General features: G+C 41.1%; 2 protein-coding genes across 7 annotated transcripts in view; one reads left to right on the top strand and one right to left on the bottom strand.

Moving 5' to 3' along the window:
- CFAP61 (cilia and flagella associated protein 61) overlaps positions 1–13,480 on the bottom strand; it is a 117,518-nt gene extending 104,038 nt beyond the window's left edge. For 2 of the 5 annotated variants that reach the window (XM_080407773.1, XM_080407775.1), the window contains exons 1-6: positions 13,368–13,480; positions 11,103–11,253; positions 9,847–9,997; positions 7,160–7,236; positions 6,195–6,262; positions 5,012–5,138 (exon numbers count right to left, since the gene is read on the bottom strand). In XM_080407773.1, the coding sequence (XP_080263899.1) occupies positions 5,012–5,138; positions 6,195–6,262; positions 7,160–7,236; positions 9,847–9,997; positions 11,103–11,245 (566 nt within the window). In that variant the 5' untranslated portion in view covers positions 11,246–11,253; positions 13,368–13,480. The other 3 variants (XM_080407774.1, XM_080407776.1, XM_080407777.1) reach the window with 3 other exon arrangements.
- Positions 13,447–25,802, top strand: CRNKL1 (crooked neck pre-mRNA splicing factor 1). Of its 2 annotated transcripts, none has more exons than XM_080407786.1 (14): positions 13,447–13,580; positions 13,919–14,071; positions 15,618–15,709; positions 15,828–15,986; positions 16,362–16,528; positions 17,049–17,227; positions 17,900–18,070; positions 18,730–18,921; positions 19,678–19,737; positions 20,919–20,999; positions 23,436–23,675; positions 24,092–24,193; positions 24,759–25,007; positions 25,550–25,802. In XM_080407786.1, exons 1-14 carry the CDS (start codon positions 13,533–13,535, stop codon positions 25,709–25,711), a joined length of 2,055 nt encoding a protein of 684 aa, XP_080263912.1. In that variant the 5' UTR covers positions 13,447–13,532; the 3' UTR covers positions 25,712–25,802. The 2 variants fall into 2 exon arrangements, with proteins under 2 accessions (XP_080263912.1, XP_080263911.1); XM_080407785.1 differs by having other exon boundaries at positions 18,730–18,928; positions 19,685–19,737.
- The last annotated feature ends 403 nt before the right edge of the window (positions 25,803–26,205 follow it).

Genomic DNA, 26,205 nt, shown 5'->3' with positions numbered 1-26,205 from the left:
GCAAATGGCGGCCGGCGCCCTCCCCTTGGGCACCCACCGCCTCGGCTGCAGCGCCTGTGAGACTGAGCGCGACCTTCCCTGGCAGCCTGTCAGGCCCCTCTGCTCACCGCTGGCGGCGGCCGGCACTCTTAGCAGCAGGCGGCTCCGCCCGCCGGGTCCCCGCCGCCGCGGCCCGGGGCTGCCGCTCCCGCCGGCGGGCCTCTGCTGCCCTCCAGCGGCCGCCGGCCCCGCCCTCGCCGCGGCGGCGCGCGTCCCGGGCGGGGCGGGGAGCCCGGCTGCCGGGGAGCCCGCGGCGAGGAGCGCCGAGCCCCGGGCTGGCCGCCGGGATGCGCCCGCCTTCCTCAGCAGCGCCCTGCCCCTTCAAAGCGGTACGTGCTGTGGAAAGGCATCTCCCAAGGGTTCAGGAGAAGTTTTGCTTCAGGCTCCTATTGCTCCAGTTCGCATGTGCTGGTACGTAAATGCTTGTAACCCACCCTGTGGAACCCTCAGTGCTGCGTGTGCAGCAGCTCAGACAAACAAAGCCAACTGAGTCTCATTTCCACTCTTGACGTGTTTCTGGATTCGGAGGAAGCCTTAAAGTTAAAATTGGAAATAAGATTTTTGGCCCGGTTATATTATCAGACATGGTCTGAGTTTCTAAGTACTGACTGACTCTAGCGTAAGACTGAAGGATAATTTAGGTGGTACCGAGATGGTTTTTGCTGCTCCTACACACTGGTGACCCTCTGTGTAAGATTACCTTTCTACTAGGGGCCAGTGACCCCTTCTATTTTGACATTGTTTCTGCTTTTTTTACTCTCCGGTCATCTGTCTGAGTGCTCACTTCTTACCCCTGCTGCTCCCGCTGCTCAGCGCAGCCTGGAGACAGGGCGGCTGCACACACCTTACTAACCCCCCTTTTAGTGGGGTGAAGAAATCCTTTGCTTGCGACATTTGGAGTGTCCCACCTCACAGTACTAGCCTATCTGCCAAGAGTTTTAAATCATTTAATACTTTTTCTGAAGGGCAGTCACCAGATTCTTTCATACTTTTTTTAAGAAAGCCACCTTGAGAAACCAGTAGAGAGGAATATTATCGGTGCCTACTCAACACTGAAAACGGGTGACAAATTTCCAAGCCCCACACTACTTCATTCTTTTTCACTGTTCAAGTAAGAATCTTCACTGTAATAAATTATTTCCAAAAGGAAAAGGTACAGAAAATGTAACACACCATCTGTTACTTCTCTGTAGAATTAACTCAAAAGATGCAACCAAAATGAAGCTCCAAGAACAATGAAACCCTGAAAAAAATTATAATAATTCACATTCTTTGTATCTCAAAGCAAAATAGTAGTCTTCCTCTTCTTCACAGGCAGTATCTCAAGGGAAAAGCTGCAGTAAGGCTTTCTAGTATCAGAACTTCACTACTTCAACACGATTCATTAGTACAACAAATCTGACAATATGTTATAAAACTTCAAACAAACCAATTTAGGAGTAAAGGAATGAGACTGTACTCTAACTGAAACCTGTTGTTTCGCTGCAGTAGATAATATACACACCACTTCTAAACCGAATGTTTTGCCAATTGCTCCCTGCTCTGTAAAACACAAGACACAAGGCCACACATCAAGATGCAGATGGCAATTTTGCCAGCTTGTGGTATGTGGAGACTAACATCATCACAGTCAATAAGGCTCCACATAAGCCCATTCATCTCCCTGCACGCTAGAAACTGTAGGAAAAGAGCTATTTTTTTCCCCTATTTTTAGTATCTTCCACCAGCTCCATAGCCTTTTAAAAAATACCAAAACCAAAAAAAAACCCCAAACACAATAGCTTTAACATAAAAATACTACAAAATTCCTACACTGTGAAAACAAGCGCAATAAAGGCATTTCACAGAGCTGCAAACTTGTGAGCCCTTATTTATATGGTACAAAACCAAGAAAAGGCAAGATCTAAATGAGATATCGGCAAGAAACTTAAATATAAAAGCTTAGTGGGCTGTATTCTGGCACACTACAGATTTCCTTCATGTTATAAAGGTCAGATAGAAAATAACTTAAAAATTAACGGTCAAGCAGAGTATCAGTTTACAGCTCCTTCCCCCCACACCTCTGCCATAGGCAAGGGACAAGGGAACAGAGATTACCCTAATCTCCTATCATTGACCCAGAACATGTTGCTAGGCAGGTGGCTGGGGACAACTTTCATAGATAAGTCTCTACAGGGCTCTGCTGAACGTTACTATGGATGCCAGTGAAGTACAAAGGTGAATACAGAGGAAAAGGAAAGGCAAAGCATCTACTGCAAACAGACTTTACCTTACTCACAGAATCTACTGATAGACAATATTAAAGTATGAATTTTATATCACCAGATACTATGTAATTTAAGAGAAAAAACAGTTTCCTGGTTAGTTTTCTATTAACAAAACCCCTAAAGTAAATAATTTTTATTATTCATAACATAGTACAGAAATCCCAGGCAAGATGGTATCTCTTATGTGGACTGCTGCTGTGGCCTACATGACGTTTCCAGTCATGTCAAAAATGTTTCTATTGATAATATCCAGTGGCCATCAAAAGAAAGAATACAATTCAAATTAAATAAAAGACAAACATAATAGTTGGAATCAAGACATATGGAGAAACTTTAAACCCTCAGGAATTAATTCACCTACTGATAACTTCTCAGTATTAAGGTCCATTCACTTACTGATAGACTGAAGGGAAATACTCATAAAAAGCCTAAAAATAGTACATCAAGTTATCATGCAAATAATTTTGTAATATATTGAAATATCCAGACCAATAGCAGGATGGTGTGACGTGGTCAAGGTCAGGCCTCAGTCCTTTGGCTTAAAATGCTCATAAGTCAAGCAACAGGATATTGCGGACATTGACTAAAACTATAGGATAAAGCACGCAACCTGCAGATTTGTTTCAGGCCTATTTGGTAAAATTAAGTATGTGTAAAACATTTATCAGACAGGCTTCTCTCGGAATCCAGTCTAAGATGTCAACATGAATTAACCCATAAGCAAACAGGTGTGGATTTACCAGGCAGAGGGATATGCCTAATATGGAATTACCATCTGCTAGCACTGGTCATATTGACCCACACACACACATCAATATCATATGATATAGTGTCCTAGGGATGCGCTTGTCCCTAAACTTCAGTTTCCACTACAAGGACCAGAAATGCTAATTTAGTCATAATCCCACTACATAACCACACAGCAATACTTATATTTAGAGAAAGAAAAAAAAAGAAAAAAAAAGAAAAAAGAAACTCCAGAATTAATCAGGATCAGATAAAGTTATGTTCTGGTTTTGGATGGGACAGTTAATTTTCTTCCTAGTAGCTGGTCAAGGGCTATATTTTGGATTTGTGCTGGAAACAGTGTTGGTAACACAGAGATGTTTTACTTACTGCTGAGCGCTGCTTACACAGCATTAAGGCTTTTTTGCCTCTCACACCAACCCACCAACAGCAGGCTGGCAGGCACAAGGACTTGGGAGGGGACACTACTGGGACAGCTGACCCCATCTGACCTGAGGGATATTCCATACCATATGACATCATGCTTGACATATAAAGCTGGGGGAAGAAGGAAGGGGGGTGATGTTGTTAGTGATAGCATTTGTCTTCCCAAGTTACTGTTACACATGACGGAGCCCTGCTTTCCTGGGGATGGCCGAGCACCTGCCTGCCCATGGGATGTGGTGAATGAATTCCTTGTTTTGCTTCGCTTGCATGCACTGCTTTTGCTTTACCTATTAAACTGTCTTTACCTCAACCCATGAGTTTTCTTTTAGTCTTCCAATTCTCTCCCCCATCCCACTGCGGGGAGGGAGTGCGCAGCTGTGTGGGCATAGTTGCTGGGCCAGGATTAAACCACAACAAATTATTACTTCCCAAAATATTACCCTACAGTAACTCTTCCCACTATGAAAATGGGTGAAAACAAGTGAACCAAAAGGCAATAGATACTAGTTATATTTCAACCACACTAAAGGGAAGCCTCTACACAGCAATGACAGGATCTATAGTCCAGGAACCTACACAGAAAAACGTAAGGCCCTTTGTGTCAGAAACTCTGCATTTCTTATTTACTGTACACAATGCTGGCACAAGCACAGAAAGCTGTGATTTGGCACAGGCAGCAGAATTCAAATGGCAGGAGAGAACAAGAGTAGTAATAGTCAACGTACAGGTAGACATCAACAAGCAAGAAACATGCTAAAGAAACTTGAGTTTCTGCATGGCGTACACCACAGGAAGCTGAGCAGATTGGAACAAAAAGAAATAATCCAGTCTAATGATATTTATGACTTGAATCCCCCAAAAAGAGCAAGGCTGTGTTAAAGGCACGTTGCATGAGCATATCAGAGTCTCTGCTCCAAACTGTGTCCATTGAAACAGACAGCAAGATGGATGGAAAAAAGCATTACCCTGTTATCTTCATAAGCTCTCTCAGCAACACCAAGGCAGCCTGCTCCCCTGAAACACAAGGGGAGTGAGCATATGATGTGCTTATTCAGAAAAGACTACATAAGACAAAAGAGGATTACTCTCTGTGTCTGAAGGACTACTGGAACTAGGGATTCTCTGCTCTTGTTTAATTGTTTTAGATAACTGGCCTTCCTATTCAGACTTTGTTCAACTTGTCAGAATATGACATAACAAGAGAAAATTAAAAATAAGTTGGAGGGTGCTCCAAGAGATCTGGAAACCACATGCACTAACTGAAACAGTGATGCAGTTCTGCCAGCATATTCACAGAATAAACATCACTGACAAAAAATATGTTCTTTCTAGATGGCAAACTACCTTTGCAAATAATACAATTGATTTTATGATGAAGTAGAACAGAAACAGCATAATCCTAGAACTACTTAATTAGGCTGTCAAGGAAAATCACAGCAGTTTAACTAAGATACTGATGCTGTAAACCAAAAAAGAAAATTCTCCAAATTAACCCAGCCAGATCTGCTCACAGGAGGGAGAAACTGCATTACCTTGCTTTGCGAACATACAGCTGTGGGTGATACCGATGTCTGGGGCACACAAGCAAGGTAAAGTTTGCATCCACTACTGAACCTGGAGTGGTCATCATCTTTTCAAAGACATTTCCCATGTCTAGCTCTGTGAAGGACAAAAACCTGATAGGAGCTACAAACAAACTTCATTATGTAAGCTTTTAAATTATCAGCAAAATTGTTTGAGGAAAATGGGATTTTTGAACTTAAACCACAGGTGGCATAATGCTCTAAGTTATTTAAGTTAAGCAATGAAGCTGAAATGACAGTAGTATAAATATACAAAAAAAGTGTCCTAAACCTGAATAAGCTTCAAAGCAATCAGAAACTGGTAGGAGCAAATCCCTATAAAAATACTGGTCATATAAACAATACTATATGTCACTGGAGAATTTCTTTGTCAGGACTTGTTATGTTGAAGGAAAGCTGACATTTGTTAGCAGGCTAGGTTTGACAAAAGTCTTTAGTCAGGTACTCTTTCCTGTAGTTGACACAGCACTACAGAGTTTTTTATCATGACTTGGCACTAAGATGTCTAGAAATCGGCATATCAGAAAATGTTCCAATTCACTTCAAGAAAAGCTCCAAGCAGGGGGGAGGGTGTGTGTAAGAAAAAAACCAATCAGTCATTAATTGATTGGTTTATTAGTCTGGATTCAGGACTGAAATTCCAAGTCAGATGCTGTTCTCTCATTAAGATATGCATTCTCCATCTTTGTACCTCTGCTGTAAAAGAAATAATCTTGGTTTCCGTCCATGTCTCCAGCACCTCTTCTTGTATTCACTTGGCTAAATAACAGAAAGTACCTGATTTCAATCTCTTGACTCTATTCAGCCAGAAATCTTCACAAAACTTGTAGGAATGTATTTCTGAGATCTTTACTCCTATTTGAAGTTCTGTTTCTGGCAAAAATTAAATACTGCAGGAAATGGATAGACTGCTGAATGGACTGCTGGAGCAAACATGTAACCACAGAAGCCTCTTTTACAGCGTATACCCATTAGAGGATGCTTTAAGATTGTGGTGTCTGCACGTTTTAGAAAATCATAACTGTTCTCAATATTTAAACAAAAAAAACCCACAACCACAACCACAGTGCATATTAATGAGACTTGAGATTGTTCTCATTATTTTAAGAATAAAATAGTACTAAATTCTTACCTAAATTCTCATCAGCTGGTATGAAGACAAGTATAAACTGCAGTTCTGGTACTGTGATAAAAGCTCTCCTGGTCAAATAACATAACGCTATTCAGTCTTACATCATTACACCCATCAAGAAGATACAATAGCTCATCTTTCAATATACATTTTTTACCTCCAGTGTCCTTTATGAGCCCACATGGCTCAAAAATGAAAACATGACAAATAAGATCATATGAAATTCAAATGGGCATTTTTTTAAAACTTTTTTTTCTACCTTATTTCTCTCAATTTCCTAATCCCTAGATTTCAGTCATTCTCCTTTTTATATCAGCTCCCCAGTGGTGAAATATTAAAGATGCCAGATCTCTGACCTGGCATCTGGCTGAGCTGACTTGACATCAGAAAGTAACCGTAAATTCAACAGCAACAGCACCAAGTACAATTCACTGTTTATATAAGCAGACTGAGCTATACCAAACAACCTGAGCAATGGTTATATTTGAGTACTGAGCTAACGCAGTAATATTTTGTGCTGTTTGTACTGTAAAGTTTGCATATATCATATAATCTGTAGCTAATGAACTATCAATCGATTACCCAGGAACAAGTATATTCCAGAAAAACAGTTTTCTAAGTTTCCTGCTCTGTTGTGCACTTTGATTTTTACAAGTGGAAATGTAGGAAATGTAGGAAAAAGAAATATCAACCTGCCTTGCAACTGCAGTACTGTTTCTGTGGGAAATTACAGCAAAGATACAGCCAAACCTTAACTCTGGGAAGCATACTTGGAACTATAAGAACTTTCAAAGCCAGCAGGGCACATTTGATCAATACCAGGTTATGTTTTATTACCTTCCGAGACTGTTTAGAGAGATATTTAATTTTGATCCACTGATCACCTTAAGGCATTTTTAAATTCCACAGCCTCTCTAAATGATGGTAGGAGAGTGCACATGCTTCACAAAGTTACACAAACTCACCTAAAAATTTCTTGGGAACATCCAGCTGCATATTCTTCTTTTGCCACAAAAAGATGCATGAACAATGTGTTCAAAGGCTAAAAAAAAAAAGAGGGATGAAAAATCTAAACACCATGCAGCTAATACTTATTAAGTCAACCCAAGTATTAATATCCACATTTATTTCCAATATATATGAACTGCACTCAGAATGAGTAACTTCACATATAAGTAACTTCAAAGCATGTGTGGCAAGGTATGTTATTAAAGGACTTTTTTTATATCACGATTTGTGCTTCTGTAGCAGTTTTGATTTACACTCAAGCTTACTATTGTTTGACTACAATATATATACATCATTTAATATTTAACAGTATTAATTCCAGATGAACAACATTTTAATTTAAACACATTAATTAAACAACTAAATCTTAACAACATTCGATTTAACATTTGGCTGATAAAGACATTATTTCTAGGTTTAAAAAGACCAAAACCTCACATACTTCTCATATTCCTAAAATGCTTTTTCCTTAAAAGTAGTAAGAAAAGTGACAGTCTTAAGATTACATCATTAGACACATTTAAATATCCAGACAGAAATAGGGCAGACTAAAAGACATCTTTATCCTATATGCCTCCAGTTAACCTGACAAATACTTGCAAAGGAAAAACCCTTGTGCTGGAATGGGAAGTGTTATTAATTCAGCAGTTTTCTCTTACATATTCATTTCAAGGGCTGAGTCAATGAAGGTCTACCTGTATATGAAATATTTCCACCTAAAAATATTTTAAATTGGAAAACTTGAAGTCTTCTGAATAGTTTAGTATTCAACTAAAATGTCATGGCTAGAGTCACCAATAAATTTCAGAAACTTTAGAGTAAGAATGATTTTAATAGAGGTTGTAGTATATGGACCAGCACAAAGACAACAGGTTATTGTAATGAATAAACATCAAAAGCCATTTCTAAAAATGAGACTTTTTTGTTTATTTAAATGCAAAAGAAAAAAAAAAGGAAAGGAAAAAAAAAAGTTTTGTTCATGAGGTTGAAGAGGATGCCCTGGAGGCATGATCTGGTCTGTAACAGTTTAATAGTGATGGCAACCAGGCAATCTTGCAAAGCATCTTCACGAATTAATTCTGCGTAAAGTCAATTCCTAATTTAGACCTTTAAGATATCTTATAATTTCTGTGCTCTAGGAAAAAGACCTCTCAAACTAGACTTTTTAAGAGATTCTATTTTCAGAAGATCACAATTTTGTAAAGCACATCTGCACGGCTTTAACCTGCAGTTAACCAATGATATCATCTAGTTAGAATAGGTTCAGTTGTTTTTTCAGTGCAGAAGTGTAAAATATGTTCTGATTCTTCTATATGTATTTTAGAAAACCTACATTCTAGAAAAAGAAGAGTTCTTCTGCTCCTTGTCAATGTTCCAAAGTACCTTTCATTCCTCTTTATGAGTAATAATTCCTAACATGCTCAAGCTCTTTTTTTTGGTCTTTTCTCTTTGTACACCCCTGCACTCTGAAGTCAGCTGCAGTTTTGCTGCAATAGATACTGTCAAGCAGAAGAGCTTGCGGAACTGACAGCACAGCAGAACCCAACAGGAGCAGCTGCACAGTGAATGAAGTGGTTGCGCCTGCAATATGCCTGTACAAAGTACTGTTCAAGTGACAAACAGATTACAAGACCATTATATGTTTTTTTCTGTACTCCCTTTGGCTGTAACAATTTTGTTTCTTTTAACAGCAAAAATCATTTTCAAATATACAATTGATGTATTTGTCAGTTTTTCTGTAAGCCATTGCTTAATGTCTCCCGGAACAACATTGGAAAACTGATGAACAAACTGTCTAGAAATAAGATGTTGGCAGTCCTGAAGTTAAGGCATGCGCTGCCTACATTTTGAGTGCTTATGGTAAACATTTTTGATCTTTTCTCAACAATCACAGGATCAAGTTTGTAGCTGGACTTGGTGATAGGCAGCATTTGAATCCTAAATTTTCAAGTCCCTATTTCTAGTCTGTGACTCCGAGTAATTCTTGACCAAGGAGCCTGTATGAAAACCGCCACTACGACAGAATGGAGCACAGCAATCTCTGTACCAGCACCGAACAAGCTTACTCCAGAACCAAGACGTTCATGGCAGCACAGTTCTTCACCCAGTGTTAAGTCACCATCCCTCAAGCAGGGGTACACTCCCTGTCCCTTATACTTTCTCTGAAGCAATTAAATTTGCATTCAGTTCTATAAAATAGCAAAACTTTGTTCCAAAAGGTTAGAAATGAGGATTCCAGTTCCCTTACTGTGAGAAGCACCTTACAGCAAGGACTCTACCTCAGGTAAATGTCCTGTTAGACAACAGCAGAGCTGGACAGGTTTTTGAGTGAAAAGTATTAGTGACAGCTATGATGTGCACTGCTCTCAATGCTAGTACAGTGCATCAGACATGTTCTGCATGCGCCTGGCAAAGCAAGGAGTTGCATTCCCCAACTTCCTTACAGTTACTGTAGTGGCAAAAGCACAGATAATTGTGAACTTCTGAGCACCTGGGGATTTAGTAAGGGATCTGATTATCACCTTCTGCCTGACTGCCTCAAATCTACCTAAAATAGATGTTAGATGCCTATGCATTTTTTTAATACCTGAGTCTTAAATGAACAACCAACTAAAAAAAAAAAATCATCACACAATTTACTTACAGTACATCTATTGTTAGCGTAGTTTTCATGTAAGAATGATTCCCAGTCAGACTGATCAGTGATATTCCAATTTGGATAGTCCAGAAAGACTGCGTGGGCTATAACCTCATTCTTCTCAGTGCAGAGTGTCAAAGCAAGATTTGCTTTTTCTCTGTAAGAACAATTCATTTTTGCAGAAGTTCAAGAAACTACATATAGAAAAGTGTCTGACTGTTAATTCAGGCTGTTAGAATAGCAAAATTAAACACATTCAAAACCCGGGATTGGGCCTCAATAAAACTTCATTATCCGCATCCTAACTTGACATTACTGCTTCAATGCCAAATACTTTCATGTATTCTGATATTAAAACAATTCACATAATCTTTCAAACCCTCCATTACCATGAATGCAAGGCACAAATGCTCCCTCTTCTTTGTATGTTCAGTCATACATCTATTTTTCCCCCCAAACACCTGATATCCAAAACCTTTGCCATTAAGTGGAAAACTAAATGACCCATAAGCATTTCACACAGACTGTCTCTGCTGTTCATCACTGCACAGAAAGGTGAACCTTCTGTATCTTCATCACTGTATCCAGAGATGAAGATACAGTAACAGAAGCCTTCTACAACCACCCACATCTACTGAGGACATTGTCATGCAAGCAGCAAGGATACAGATGCCAAAACATGGAGAATATTAGGAATCTTGGGGACATGAAAAGAAGAGGCGCATTGAAACATATTTTATGGCAAAGAGAGGCTGTCTCACAAGGTAGAATCAAGAGGCAAAAAAATCCTTTCATTAAGAGGAAACTGGAAGAGACAGAAAAGTTTTAGAAATACACAGGAAAAGAAAACAGAATGGTCACGGCCACACAGCAATTCAAAACCCTAGTCCGTGCTCCTCTACTTCTATCACTCTCCAACAGGTAAAAGGATTCTGTTAGATGGAGCAAACAGAAGACATTGGAATCTGATGGTTTCATCAGGTATTATTCAACAGTGTATCTTCCAAACTTTTATAAAAAGAAAGCTAGTATAATCAAATCTTGTCCACCATGGTGACAGCAGTGCTCCAAGCTTGCAGTCATGCATGTGTGACGCAGAGAAGAGATGGAAGCAAATTTCCTTTCCCTTTTTGTGAACAATGTAAAAGTCATTATACCACACCATGTAAAGGCTCATAATGTTTTCTGCCATTTTAAATGTAAATTTCTTGACATTTCCTGCAAGAAAGGCAATATAATGTTCCTAAAACACTGTTACTTACAAGAGGTACGTGACATCAATCCTTCCAAAAACTACTTCTGTAAAATGGCTGAAGAGGCTGACAATATCTGAAATATCACGTGATTCTGTTCTTCTGGCACTGACCACTTCTGTATTTCCTCTTGAAGAAGTTACTGTAGTCATCTTACAAACTGCAACCAGAAAGAAAAACGCTGCTGTTCTGGTGGCTCCCGCTGCAATCCACTGTTCAATGTAGTTACTTGAAATGGATTTTTATAAAAACTATTAAGTGCAATTTAGATGGATTTAAGTGCCTATTTCCTGTAGACCTCTACATAAATACGCACTGCCTGCATATACATACAGCACACAAACAGTGCACATGTAGAAATAGAGTAGGCAATCATCCCTATTGTATGTATTCCACATGCTACATTGCAAATAAATGTTTTTCATAGGATAAAAATTTCTTTTACATTTATTCATTTACAGGTGTTTGCATACTATTGATCAAGAACAGTGCCCATCATTAATAATTTCAAATTTAATAGCCATATGTCTACAGGGTTGGAAGGATCAGCTGCAAACAATCAGGATAAGAATGTCCTGGCAAAAGTAAACATCAATTTCAGGTGAGTAAAGTGTATTTTGTCCAAAACAGTTCCTCAGATTTCTTTTTAAGTCAAAGCTATACTTAAATTTCAGAAGGAACTGAAAGTTGTATAGTTCTCCTGCTCAGAATAAAAACATTTTTGGGTTCCACGTTCACAAAATTTGCTAGGTCCAAGTGATTTATTGACACACCTAGCAGTTTCAGAACACACAGGGGCTCAGACCACCTGTGACTTTCAACTAACAGTTCATTATCTTTCAGCTGTGCTGCTACTCAAAATGTAGTAGCCTGTCATGCTACAGTCAAGAATTAGGCATGTAAAAGAAATAGACCAAACACAAAAAATTTCTGCAATTTCTTAAATATACTTGTGCAAAATACAGCATTACTAACTCAAAAAGAATCTAAATAACCAACACACCTAGACTAGCAGAACACTTTTACCGATCTACCAAACACAACAGCCATTTCTAACACTGGCTCCAAACCCAGATGTGATGCCCAATTATTAAGCTGCACAGATGCCAACTAAAATGGGGTAACAAAGGAAACCCGGAAATTTTATACCTTTTACATACAAAGTCATGTGTACAGCTACATCTTTTGCACACGATCAAGACGTCATTATAAGTGACAGGACAAGTCTCAGCCATGCCTACATACATTCACAAAAAAATCCCAGAACCAACCTGAGGCAAAACGTTCTCGGCACATTTTAACATGTGCAGTTAGTGAACAGAATTGCGGTTAAGCAGAAAGAACCAGCTAGGCTACAGTGTACTTATTACTGCATACAACAATAACATCTACAAGGAAAAAAGCGATACAAGCTTACATAAGCAACTTATCAAGCATATGGATTTGCAAGATGAACATATTCTTCATCGCGGAGCGGAAGGCAACTATACCCTGGGCTAAATGTCAGGGGATTCTTAAAAAGAGTAAAGAAAACGGCTGCACAATTCACTTAGATGTCTCATTACGGAACTGCAAACTGTGAGACTACTAAAATAGTTGGTTTTTACTAGTGTCAACTCCATGTATCAAAACAAGCAGGAATCTTAAAAGGTCATTAATGAACTTAAGTCTAGCACTGGGGTTTCTTCAGCTGAAGAAAACAGAATGCGACCTTTCGATAGTCAATTGTTTAACTTGAAAAAATAACACCTCTTCTCCACCAGCTCTCCCTAAAGGCCCCAGGCGCCCAGCCAGCAGCACCGCACGTTGCAAACGCACCCCTTCCCCGAGGGAACGCGCCTGCGCCCCGCAGCGGGGCAGCGGCAAAACGCGCGGGTCGAGAATGGCTCGCGCTCCGGGCCGGGGCACGCCGCGTGCCCGCTGCCTCCCAGCGCAACCCGCGCGCTCTGCCTTCCCGACCCGGCCGCAGCCGGCCGCGGGGTCGGGCGCAGGGCGATGGCGGGAGCTCCCCTCAGCGGCCGGCGGGAACCCGCCCGCGCAGCACCGCAGGGGAGCGCGGCCAGGCGGGGCCCCCTCGCCTCGCCTGGCCGGGGCGCTCGACCCTCACCGGCGCCGTCCGCCCCTCTCAGAAGCCCGCGCCACGCGCGCTAACCCCCCCGGCCCGGGGCGCCCGCGCCCCCGCAGGCAGCCGGAGCCCGCCGAGCCCCAGGGGGCGTGGCCAGGGGGCGCGGGGACCGCTTCGGGAGCGCGGGGGCCGCGGCCGCAGCCACTCACCCGCTAGCGCGGAGCGGCCGGGAGCCGCCAGCCCGGCTGGCCCCAGCTCCGCCCGCCGCCTCCTTGCCGGCGTCGGGACGCGCCGCCGTTACTCCAGCAACGATGCGCGCCGGCGCTGCGTGGGGTCAGGGGTGACGGGCGGGGCTCGTGGAGACGGACGGCAAGATGGCGTCTACGGCGGCCGGCAAGCAGCGGATCCCCAAAGTGGCGAAGGTGCTCGGGAGGAGGCGGCGGGCACGCGGCTGGGGGGTGGCCCCGGGCGGTGGGCGCCCCGCGGCCCCCGGGGAGCGGGCAGAGCGCGCGGCCTGAGGGCCTCCGCCGCCGGGGAGGCCGCGGGTTCGCCTCCCCCCGGGCCCGGGCTGGAGCCGCGGGGTCCGGGCCAGCGCTGGCCGTAAGGAGCCCGTCGGTCTCGGGGCGCTCCGGGTCCCTCTTCGGTAAATAGTGAACGTGGGGAGCCCCCGGTGTCAGTGAATCATGGCGGGAGCTGCGGCGGAGGGCGTGTGTGTAAGTTTTGCAGTAGAACATGTGAGCCAAGCCCCCTTACTTTACAGGTGAAAAATAAAGCCCCTGCAGAAGTGCAGATCACAGCAGAACAGCTTTTAAGAGAAGCAAAAGAGAGAGAACTCGAACTTCTTCCCCCGCCGCCACAACAGAAGATCACAGATGTTGAAGAGCTAAATGACTATAAACTCCGGAAAAGGAAGGTAAAGGAAAAAGCCCAACCATAATCTTGATGCTTGTATAAACTGCGACACTTTTACTGTCTTTTAAAGAAGATGTAATCTATATTACTTGTGGGTTTTCAGACGAATAGCAGTTCTTAGAAAACCCTAACGTTTTCATAGACAATGCTACTTTAGTGCAAAAACTGTAAGTTGAACGTGGTGTTTAACATAAAATCTGGTAGTACACGACATCTCACATGTGACCATGTTCAGTACATTCAGAATCACGTATATGGTTTATATGTGGTTTCATCACCGCTAATATCTGGCCAGCCAGCGTCACAGAACATTAGCAGGATTTACAGTAATGATGCTGGTTTTTCCACCTCAACTGTTGAAAAAAACACAGTATGTTTGCAAGCGATATTTCTGTTCTGTATGATTATGGCATAAGAACACAACTTTTTACGCTAATCATTAGGATGATTGTCTTGAAACTTGACCATCTGACATGTGAGATATTGATTATAGTTTTTTCTTCTTTATTTGAAAGAATTGCTTTGCTTATGTAAACTTTTCTATGGTTTTGTTCCATTTTTTCCTGTGATAATTGCTGTTCTGGATCAACAAAGCAAACATATCCCTAACAGGGGACTTAAAATTGCCGAGCGCTGGCAGCGTTTAGATACAGACAGCATAGACTAGGGCTATCATTCCCTGAGGCATATATGCATATGTTCAGAACTAGCAACTGTTGTAGCACACCACAGCATCCCTGTACCAGCCCTGAGTGGGTGTTCATTTCCCTCCTTACCGTAGTGGCTAGGACTCCTCATGAAGACTTCGGGCCTTACTGTGCTGGATGCTGGCGTACCTCACTTGGGCACGTGCAGAGCAACTGGAGTCAGATGATCAGCACCGCAGCACTGCAAAAACAATGTTTGATGTTATCTTTTTTTCCTCTCTCGTATGAACGGCAGTAAGGAGCCACCACGTTAACTGTGTTAAGCCATGTTTAGCCACGTGTTAAATACCAGTAGCATTGATCCTGACGATAGCCCGACACAAGACTGAAGATGCCCTCACAATTGCACTGAGCAGCAAAATTTGTCTAGCACATTTGATCCAGGGAGTATGAATAAGGCATCTTGCTTTAAAGAAGAGTTTAGAGCAATGATACATACAAGTCAAAGTGAATGAGCTTGTGCAGGTGCATCCAAGTATATGCAATGTTTTCTGCAATGACTGGATTTCCTCTGTCCAAATAATGTTGTTATTGAAACATCGAGCAGGAGATTTTTTAAGAAGTAGTATTTTAGTGCTGTCAGTTATTACTCCATCAGTATTTCAGGTACAGGTTGCAGGAACTTCAGTTTAGTCCTGTTCTGTATGATCTATACTCCTAGCTTCTCTGTTACACTATTTTTAGAAAGCGTTCTATTGAGTATGATTTGTTACTACATCTGCGTGGGGGTAAGACATTTGGAATTCATTCCAATAAAAATAATAATATTCCATAAGCCATGTATAACAAGATTGGTTTGCACAAAGGAATTTCCTACTTACAAGATAATTTTCTCCTCAGACTTTCGAAGATAACATAAGAAAAAATAGGACTGTTATCAGTAACTGGATAAAGTACGCACAATGGGAGGAAAGCCTAAAAGAAATACAGAGGTAATTATGACGCATCTGCAGACAGCACTTATAAGTCTTCTAAGACACATGTTGACAAACGCCATCAAAGTCTTGGAGGCACATTTATATAAGCAATTTACTTCTCTTTGATTTACAGAGCCCGTTCCATTTACGAGCGTGCTTTAGACGTAGACTACAGAAATGTCACACTCTGGCTGAAATATGCAGAAATGGAAATGAAGAACCGCCAGATTAATCATGCACGAAATATCTGGGATCGAGCCATTACCACTCTCCCCAGGGTGAACCAGTTCTGGTATGTTTGCAGAGGATGAAGCATTGCTTCTGGCCCCAAAGACTACAGATAATTTTTACATTTTGGTATCAAGCAAAAATGCATTGTTTTCTGTTTCTCCAAGTCTTCAGTCTAGTCGGGGGGGCGGGGGTGGGGAAAGAAGAAGGAAGGTTTATGTTTTGGAAAGGTTTTGTACTTTTCAAGTGGAAAGGGTTTTGGGAGAGAAGTGTGTTTGTGTGCCTGCATGCTCTCAATCATAATGGTATCTATAGGCATCTCGGGTCAGGTGGGGAATAGGTGAAGAAATCTCAGTAATGCTTTTATTAAGCACTCAAAAAATCCTCGTAATTTATGTGTTTACTATGTGATTGTAAAAACTTGATCTTGTTTTCTAAGGTATAAGTATACTTACATGGAAGAAATGTTGGGGAATGTTGCTGGATCACGTCAGGTGTTTGAACGTTGGATGGAGTGGCAACCGGAGGAGCAAGCTTGGCATTCCTACATTAATTTCGAGCTGAGATACAAAGAGGTGGACAGGGCACGTACCATTTATGAGAGATATATCCTTTTTAGTGCATTGTGACTCCTGACCAAAGTTTAAGCCTACATTTTTCATATCTTTCTTATCTGTTCTACCTCCAGCTGTGTCCCTGTGCTCCTTTTTATTGTGGTGTGTGGGGAGTAAGCCACTGTGGTGAGAGCCAGCAGTAGGTATTAAAAGCATGTTTAGTGTATGCCTCCAAATTCAATTAAGTGAATGTTCATCCTGCCACAGCAGTGTGTATTTAACAGTGCTCATGCTTCCAGCTTTTTTGAAGTTGTCATTTGTTTCACATTTCTCCTCCTTAAACTTCTCCCTGACTGTTGCCTGATTTTTATCCCTTCTTAATTTTTAAGTTCTCAGTAAGGCACAAAGCCTTTTCATGCTTAGAGCTGTTTTGTGTCGTCTTTGCAGTGGCATTTTTTGCATGTGCTGTCCTTGGGAGTTGTTTCGTGTAGTCCATGACCCTGTAATCACTGGGAAGAATGTAATTTGAAGGCTCCAGTTCAAATACCACTGTTTCTTTAACGTAGCTCTACTTGTTATTGTTCATCCTGATGTTAAGAACTGGATCGAGTATGCTCGCTTTGAAGAGAAGCACAGTTATTTTGCTCACGCAAGGAAAGTATATGAGAGGGCAGTGGAGTTCTTTGGAGAAGAACATATGGATGAACACTTGTATGTGGCTTTCGCAAAATTTGAGGAGAACCAGAAAGAAGTAAGACCATCTTGATAATACATCAGACTAATACTAACCGCCCCCACAAGATTTTCTTGAGTGTCAAACTCAAAGCCATTTAATACTCACTGCAGTACTTATGTTTTTCTGCACCTTATGAGATACTGTTATTGTAGTCTGAGTTAAGGAGACAGTTTTTTACTTAGCTTCTATTTGGCTTTTGTGACATCAAGGAAGTATGTTCTAAGAAAGGTATGCACCAAATCTGCCAAGCCTGAGAATAGCGTCATCAGATCAGTTACATATCCTCAAGATTTGTAAGTTTGAGATGATGTAGGCCTGCATGAAAGAAAATCAGAATTAGTTGTGTTTTTCCCAGACAGTCTCTTTTAAAGTGCCTAGGCCACTAAGAGATTGAAGATGTTCTGTGAACCCAAAACCATGGGCTCTTAAAAACATTTTAAATATTGCAAATCTGTAAATGAATAAGATGGTGGGGTTTGGTATTTACAGAATTCCTGCCTACCCCTCCCCTGCCCCCCCTTGGCTCTTCAGGGAGATCTGTCAGTCCTGTCCTAAAACAATCATTTCAGTTGAGATGTTCTATGATTCTGTGTTGTATTGAATATTGTCAAAAGCTCATGGAGAAATTATGGGGGAGGACAGGAGCTACTTTGTAAATATTACTCAAATGGTATTTAATATTTTCAGTTTGAAAGAGTAAGGGTGATCTACAAGTATGCCTTGGATAGAATTCCAAAACAGGAGGCCCAAAATCTCTTCAAGAATTACACCATCTTTGAGAAGAAGTTCGGAGACAGAAGGGGAATTGAAGACATCATTGTCAGCAAGAGGAGATTCCAGTATGAAGAGGAAGTGAAGGTATGCATTACAAATGTCTTCTGGGCTCATCGTACATCCCGCTAGTGCTTGAGGTATATGAGTGTCTCAGGATTATCAAGGATGATGAGTTTTATGTTACCGTTGATAACCCAAGAAAATACCAAGAGAATGCTGTTCTTCTTGGGGGCAGAATTCCATCCATGGAAGAGAGAACAATACTTGCACTCACTGCTTTTTGTTTCTGCATTCTGATGTAGATTGTGGAGCCAAAGTTTTTCATTTAACTCATAGCTCGATACCCTTCACAGTCATCTTGGGGGATAAAGCAGTTTAACTTGTAATGTACTTCACTTCTGTTATTCAGTAACCATTACAGGACACCTCACCTGTGTGTAAATACCTTTGTGAGAGCACACCAATATACTATTCACCACATACTGCATATTTCATGATTTCCTCTTCCCTTCTCACAGTTCAGTTTGCCTTCACTTAAAGAACGTTTGTAGGTAAATTAAAAATAAATAAATGCACTTTAACCCAAAAGCTCTAGCTTAAGCATACTTGAGACTGTCAGTTTTCATTAATATTCTGATGATCTATTTTAAGGAGAAATTCTGAATAAAACCTGTAAGTAAAGGAAGATGGTCTGTTATTTGTAGTTACTGAAGTTTCTTTCCCTGCTTTTATCTTTCTGGAAGGCAAATCCACATAATTATGATGCATGGTTTGACTACCTGAGGTTAGTTGAAAGTGACGCAGATGCTGAGACTGTCCGAGAAGTGTATGAAAGAGCCATTGCCAATGTTCCCCCAATTCAAGAGAAAAGACACTGGAAAAGATACATCTATCTATGGATTAACTATGCATTATATGAAGAGCTGGAGGCAAAGGCAAGTAGTAAGAACTCATCTTTTTTCTTTCCCTCCCAAGTATTTTCCTTATATTAAATAGCTACAGATATTTTAATAAGAAAACAGAGAACTAAAAATACTATGTCTTACTTGTTTCAAGTAACTAGCTACAGGATTTTTCTTCCCCCCTTCATTTTTTCCTCCCATGCGTAGGGGAAAAAATGTTTCAGTTTCACCCCAATTGATACAGAAGCACACAGATAACAAAAGCAGAAGTAGGTCTTGCCAGCCCCATCTGAATTACCTGTTCCAGGCTGTTACCTGAACTCATGAAATAGTTTTGTATTTAACAGCTGTTTGTGAAGTTCTTTTGCAAAGCAGTCAGATCCTTGCTATAGTGGCCCTTTGAGGCTGTGTAAGTATTTCTTGTGTTATCAGTCATGTAATGTTAGAGCTGCTCTTTATTTCATAAAATTGTCTTGCAGTATACCTAGTCAGTGTCTGTTAAAAGTAAAAGAAAAAAGACTTTTTCCCCCAAAATGGGGACACTCCTGGTTTAATTATCTTAAGTCTTGGTGTTGAATATTGTTCTGAAAAGATGACTTACCGATTCTCAGATCTTACCATCTTTGAATTGTGCACACTAAGTAGATAAGTACATTTATATCTCAAGTATACATGATTCTAAACAACTTGACTTAAAAATACTGCTGGACAGTTTTGCAATAATTGCACAGTGCAAAATGCAGTGTAATCTTAGCAGTGAGCAAAGTATTTATATGCCTGTTCTTACAGGATGCAGAGCGAACCAGACAGGTGTATCAGGCATGTGTCGAGCTCATTCCCCACAAGAAGGTATGGCTCCTCCAGCAGTATGTATTGAGTCTTGGATTAAAATTCTTGAGATAAGATCCTTTAATTTTCTTTTCCCCCAAAGTTCAGGTGTGTAAGTATCTCCAAGCGGCTACTAGCACATTCATGAAGACTCTGCTCAGGACTTTAAACTTCCAGTTTCTCATAATGTCCATCTTCCAAAATTGCTAGATTTTTTTTTTCAAGCTAAGGTGTTAGGTGGCTGTAATTTGTATCATCAGTGGGAAATAGCAGGCCACACGCTGATGTCAGATTTCCTCATACAAATGTGGTGCATCGGTTTCCCCAAGTATTCTCAAATTACTAAGTATGCTCTGAGAAGCTGAAATAACACGTAGCCGGAGGATAGTCCAGTACTACTAAGCAGCAAGGAAGAGCTCTTATCTATTCTTTACTTATGTATTTTCTTCCTCAGACTTGAGTACTTTTACAGCTGCTCTGAGCCTAGTTGCTTGTAGCCTCTGTGGAATACTTACTACTCTATTTTATATGGGGTTAGCTTCTTCTGTAGCTACTGTCTCCAATTGTCTGCATGGCCCCAGCTAAGGGAGGTGCATTTGATAAACTGTCTCTCAGGTGTGTATTCCCTGGTACAGTCTGTCTTCCCAAGACTGATTTTTTTGGTTTTGTGGGGTATATTTTTCCCAGTGAGCTTTAACTAAAATATCTGTGTGGCCAAACCCTTAAAAACAATTGACTTTGCCATGGAATGTCAAGAAATCTTAATTCACGCACTTACTTTTCTAGTGTGTCATTAATCATGTCATCTGAGTATCAACTGTGTAGATTAGGATTAATCTGTAGTTTATTAAGAGTTTATTAGCTGACGCTTGATTAAGTGATAGCTGATATTTTACCAGTCACTTGATTGGCTAAGGAGCCATTGCTGTTGTTTGAGAAGACTTCTGTCCTGGCCATTTTTGCTTTCATCTGTGGTGCAATATATTGTCCTGTTCTAGAGAGGTTGTTTTGGGTTATGAACTCTCAACTTTTCAGCAGGAGAACACTGAGATCAAATGCAATTGACTGCAGTAGCAGTAACATCTTGTTTAGACATTGGATTTCTATATCATGTGTATGGAGTGATTATTTTTTTAAGGAACCTGTACAGTATTATTTACTAGGATTCCAGCCTAAGCATCACACTGTTCTTTTTCTTTCAGTTTACATTTGCCAAAATATGGTTGCTGTATGCACAGTTTGAAATACGCCAGAAAAATCTTCCACTTGCCAGAAGAGCTTTGGTAAGATTTTGTTAATTCCGTAATTGACTTTACTAGCTAATAGTAACAAGGGAAGGCTATTAAAAGATGTTAAATTGTCCTTTATAAATAGCTGTTTTAATCCACTTAAATAAAGCATCCAAGAAGTCTACAGGGACCAGTATTTACTGTCATGTATGATTTAAAAAGAAGCAGAGCTCGATATGAAGAATTAGCCATGGGCAGAAATGAATGCAGCTTTCTCATTTCAGCTGACAAAACACACATCTGAATGCAAAAGTACCCAAATCAGCTTAGCGCACTTGGAAATTTTTAACTGCTGCTGATTTTTTTAAATGATACTTGCACTAACAATAGCATTTTAAAAAAAGAATTTTGAATAAATAGGAGTTTTTGACTTGGAAACTAAGACCTGCCGAGTAGAGTGTTTGAGTCCCTACTCCCAGGTTGCTCGTAGAAGTAATCGTGGAGACACTGGGTGGGCTCAAGAGCTTCTGCACAGATTCACTATGCAAATGTCAGCATGTCAGAGAACAATGGAGTACGTTTTGGCAGCAAAACCTTTTGAAATTAAAACCTTTCTTTCAGTTCATATAGTTTGATAACCTCAGTGATAGCATTAGAAATTTTGAGAGGAATCTAGTGTTGGTAACAGTTGAGATTGTTTGACTTTACAGAGGAAACCGATGGGGTTTCCACCAAGCTTGTGGCCCAGCAGTGATGAGGGCATTAACGTGGCTGGCCTATCTGTAGCCAATGCTGGGCCAAGTCTGCCCCCAGTGTGCTAGCAAAGCTTTGTCTCTTGAGCCAAACTCCTGCCTGTGACCAGAAAAAAGTGAAGCAGAGGGGTTAAGTCCACTCTGAGAGTTACTTCCCCCCGCAGGGGAAGACAACCATCTGCCCTGAAGCTTGCTGCTGGTCTAGCTTGGCTAAGATACCATTGCTTAACATCGCCATGGTCACCAGTCAGCACCCTACTTCTGGCTGCCTTTTTTTTAAGGCATAAATGTTACAGTAGATTCTGGGAAAAGGGTGCTTTGGCCTGTCTAGAAATACAAAGTTTCCTCAGTTTCTTTTAGGCTTCTCTCTTTGTGGTCTTTGTCCCTCTTGTTAATTTTTTTGACAGACTCTTTAGTAGGACACCTCTTTCTTGTTTTGGAAATCAGATTTTGCTGCTGCAGCCGTAATACTTTTTTGGACTGGACCCAGATTTGGCAAGCAGTTTCTTTCTTTCTTTTGTAATGAGTTGACTTTGAACCACCTCTCTGGGAAGAAGCTTTGCTCCTGTCCTGAGGTGAGGGTCCCATGCTGTCACCATGCAGAAGAGAAGGTCTGGCTTCTGATGCTGAAGCTCTCATCAGCATGGAGACAGCACCTTGCTCTGCCTTATTTTCACTGGCTGCAGATGGTGTGTGGGTTCTTTATGTTCCCTGGGTCCGAGGAGATGCTGGGAGGTGGAGGCAGGGGGTCAGCTGGAGCCTGTGCTGCTTAAGAAAATAGTAATGGGGGCAGGTGGGGAAGAAGTGAGCATATTTTGAAATAGAAGAGGTATTTGTAGAACTGGAGGACCATAATGGTGAACAAATTGATATTCCCAAGTTGTGGTTTTCTCTATTTTTAATAAGTACCAAGATAATGTGTAGGAAAGTTGTGCAGGAGAATTGTAGTAAGGAAATTTGATCTCAAATTATTTAACCAGCATTAGATTGGGGGAACAGAGGCTGTAGTGCTTAATAAATAATACTTTTCTACAGAAGTGACTCAAAGAGTAAAGCTCGCTACATACCTGTTTCAGATATGCCCACTCTTAACCCTTGCTTTAAAAGATTTCCAAATTAAGAATCAGAAACTGCTCTCCCACAGCTTGGCACTGTGTCTGAGGATGGACAGTTTTCTTCAGATACTGAAGCATATCAAAAAGGAAATATCTTTTTGAAACATTATTGTCAGTCTATTCATTACCATGAGTCAGCAGGCAGGGACCGTGGACAATTCTCTATGCGATGATTAATAGCAGTGGTGGTCCAGGAGACAGTTTCTCTTGATACAATTTGTTTTCTAAGATACTTGGGAACTGTTTCCCTGAAAGACTGGTACAGACTGGTACTGTGCTTTCTTCAGCAAATTTTGATTGCATTCGATGAGCCAGGGTGAGTTTCAACTAATACTTTGTGGGGAATCCATGTTATGTACAAGTGTAACAAGTTAGAAGGTTTTCTGCTTTGGGAGTTTTTGTTGATGTTTATGGATGCACACTCATTTTGCAAACATTGGTTGGTTTTCATACTGGCCGTGACCAGAGTCTTAAAAAACAGACTCTGCTCAAAACTGAATTTTATTTCAAATACTGGAGACTAAACAGACGTTTAGAAAATAGTGTTAATTTTGGGTTTTTTTCCGTTGCAAAATCGTTATGTGGTTTTGGGGGTTGGTTTGTTTGTTTGTTTTCCTTTACAGGGGACATCCATAGGCAAATGCCCAAAAAACAAACTGTTTAAAGGTTATATTGAATTGGAGTTACAATTGCGAGAATTTGATCGTTGCCGAAAGCTGTATGAAAAATTCCTGGAGTTTGCACCGGAAAACTGCACATCGTGGATTAAATTTGCTGAACTAGAGACCATTCTTGGTGATATTGATAGAGCCCGTGCAATCTATGAGTTGGCTATTGGTCAGCCCCGGCTAGACATGCCAGAGGTAAGGGGGTAAATGAACTTAGTTGGCACAATTCTAAGCTATTTATTACACATTGTGGCTAATTAAAATGTAAATAATCTACCAGTTTGAGCAGAACTGCTTACTGTGGTGGCTTAGCCTGGGTCTCATTGATTTAGCATCTGCTTCTTAGCAGAGTATGCAGGACTGTAAAACTCATGGTAAAACATGGAGGACGAAACATGCTTACACGAGTAAGCTAAATGGATTATGTGCACAAGATTTGATATTGCTTAGTCATAATCCTAACCCTTGTTCAGCCAATAAATACTCACTTTTTTCAGAGAACTTTCACATTTAGTCATGCTCTTCTTTCCCCCACTCACGCCCCACCCCACTCACCCCACCTCCATTATCTCAGTGTGCTGCAAACGTCATGAGAGACTTCTCTTTTGTAGGTTCTTTGGAAATCCTACATTGACTTTGAAATTGAGCAAGAGGAGTATGAGAAAACAAGAAATCTTTACCGCAGATTACTTCAGCGGACACAGCATGTAAAGGTATGTGTGGCTACCCAGAACATAGAATTGGTCTTGAACCTGGTCCATGGTGGCTGGAAACCCTTGACTGCTTTGATTGTGTGGCTTTTTCAGCTCAGCAGTTTAGTCAGTTCAGTTCAGTCCCATGCCTGTGCCATGGAAAGGGGAAAGAAATTTCTGAATTGCTCATAACAGGCATATCTTACGTGAATGAAGGCTTTCCCAAGCAGCCCTCTTCCTGCTGAGTAGCTTTGGAATTTTGGTTGCAGAAGCATTGCAAGGAAGAAATAGTTGTGATTTTTCCAGTGTAGTTTGGTGCTGTCATAGCCGGATTTGTCATGACCCGAAACAACCACAAGAAATTTTGTTGGCATGGCTTACAAGAATATTCTGTCTTGCCAAAATGAGGCCAGTCTTACACATGTGAAACGGACTTGAATTTTGTAGGTATCTGCTTATGAAAACGTACTTTTGACTTGCATTGCTGTTTGCCTTTTTGGCTGCTTTGTTTTTTTTTAAACTATAGCTTAGCTATCAGACTTCAGAATGGAGGTTACAGCTAGGTTTTGATTTGCTTCTACCACAGGTATGGATCAGCTTTGCACAGTTTGAGCTGTCAGCAGGAAGGGAGGAGAGTTTGTCAAGATGCCGGCAGATTTATGAAGAGGCTAACAAGGCAATGCGAAACTGTGAGGAGAAAGAGGAGAGAGTCATGCTTCTGGAATCCTGGAGAAACTTTGAAGAGGAGTTTGGAACAGATACCACTAAAGAGAGGATAGATAAACTTATGCCTGAAAAAATAAAGAAGAGGAGAAAACTGCAGGCTGAAGATGGGGTAAGAGGAAAAATTATGCAAGGAATCACTTTGAATCTTTGGTGGCTTGGTGCTGGGGTCTGGTACACAAAACAAAATTGGCTATGATGGATGCTATAGCTGCATACCAATTTTACTCCAGTAACTGAAAAAAAGTCTCGGCCTGCAATATGTGCTGTTGAGCTCCTTGCTGTGCAGCAGGCCAGGTGGACAGCTGATTCAAAGTGAAATACTTGTACCAAATGCGCAAGCTGCCTTTGCCTTAAACTCCTACTGTAGACAAATCGAAAGAGCTGTAGGCAGTACTGTGCAGATAGTGTTTGTTTCTTAACTTTGTTTGGGGAAGCTATAGCCAAGCTGTTCATCAAGTCTGCCTGCCCACTGTGCACGGCAGAAGTAGTTCTGTCTTACACCCATTCAGCTTACTGGTTTCAGCTGCTATGGATGGTCTAACAAACACTGATTTTAATTTTATCTCACTGTTACACTTATTAGAAGGACCTTCTAATAGCTAACGTTAACATGCAAATTGAACTTGCTTTGTCATATTTTTTTTTCCCTAGTCTGATGCTGGCTGGGAGGAATACTATGATTATATTTTCCCAGAAGATACTGCCAATCAGCCTAATCTCAAACTGCTTGCTATGGCTAAACTCTGGAAGAAACAGCAGCAAGAGAGTGAAGCTGCAGAGGTGGATCCAGACAAAGACATTGATGAAAGTTAGTCTTAGTACATTGCCTTTCCCTGCTCCTTTTCTTGGGTATTGTACAGTATTTTCACTGTTGATCAATAAATGTATTTGAAGGGTTTTACTATTACTGACTTGAGACTTTGGGGGGGGGGGGAGCACCATGTTGGAGTTGATTCGCTTTAATAGTCTTTTGGTTTCCAGAAATTGAAAGGAAAGGTCATGGGGCAAGTGCAGGAGTCTGGAGCTATTACCAATGATCTGAGAACTGGAAGAACTGGATGTTAGCTTTGGTTTTAGTACAAGGCCCATTGTTCTAAAGCTCCTACAAAATATCACTGTACTACTTACAGATATTAACATGCCAAGACAGTAAATCTGCTTTCTTTCATGAGAGAGCTGTCTAACCCTTCCTGATTGATTCTACCCCCCACCCCAAGTAATTCTGTAAAATAGGTGTTGAATATGAGGGTAGTCGAAAACAATAAATCCTCTTGACTACAACCTGTTCAGCTTTCTATCCAAGTAAG

Source organism: Falco punctatus, assembly GCF_963210335.1.
Source record: "Falco punctatus genome assembly, chromosome: 12".
NCBI classification, from domain to species: Eukaryota; Metazoa; Chordata; class Aves; order Falconiformes; family Falconidae; genus Falco; species Falco punctatus.
The sequence above is the reverse complement of the archived record's forward strand: the minus strand, read 5'-3'. Positions and strand labels throughout refer to the sequence as shown.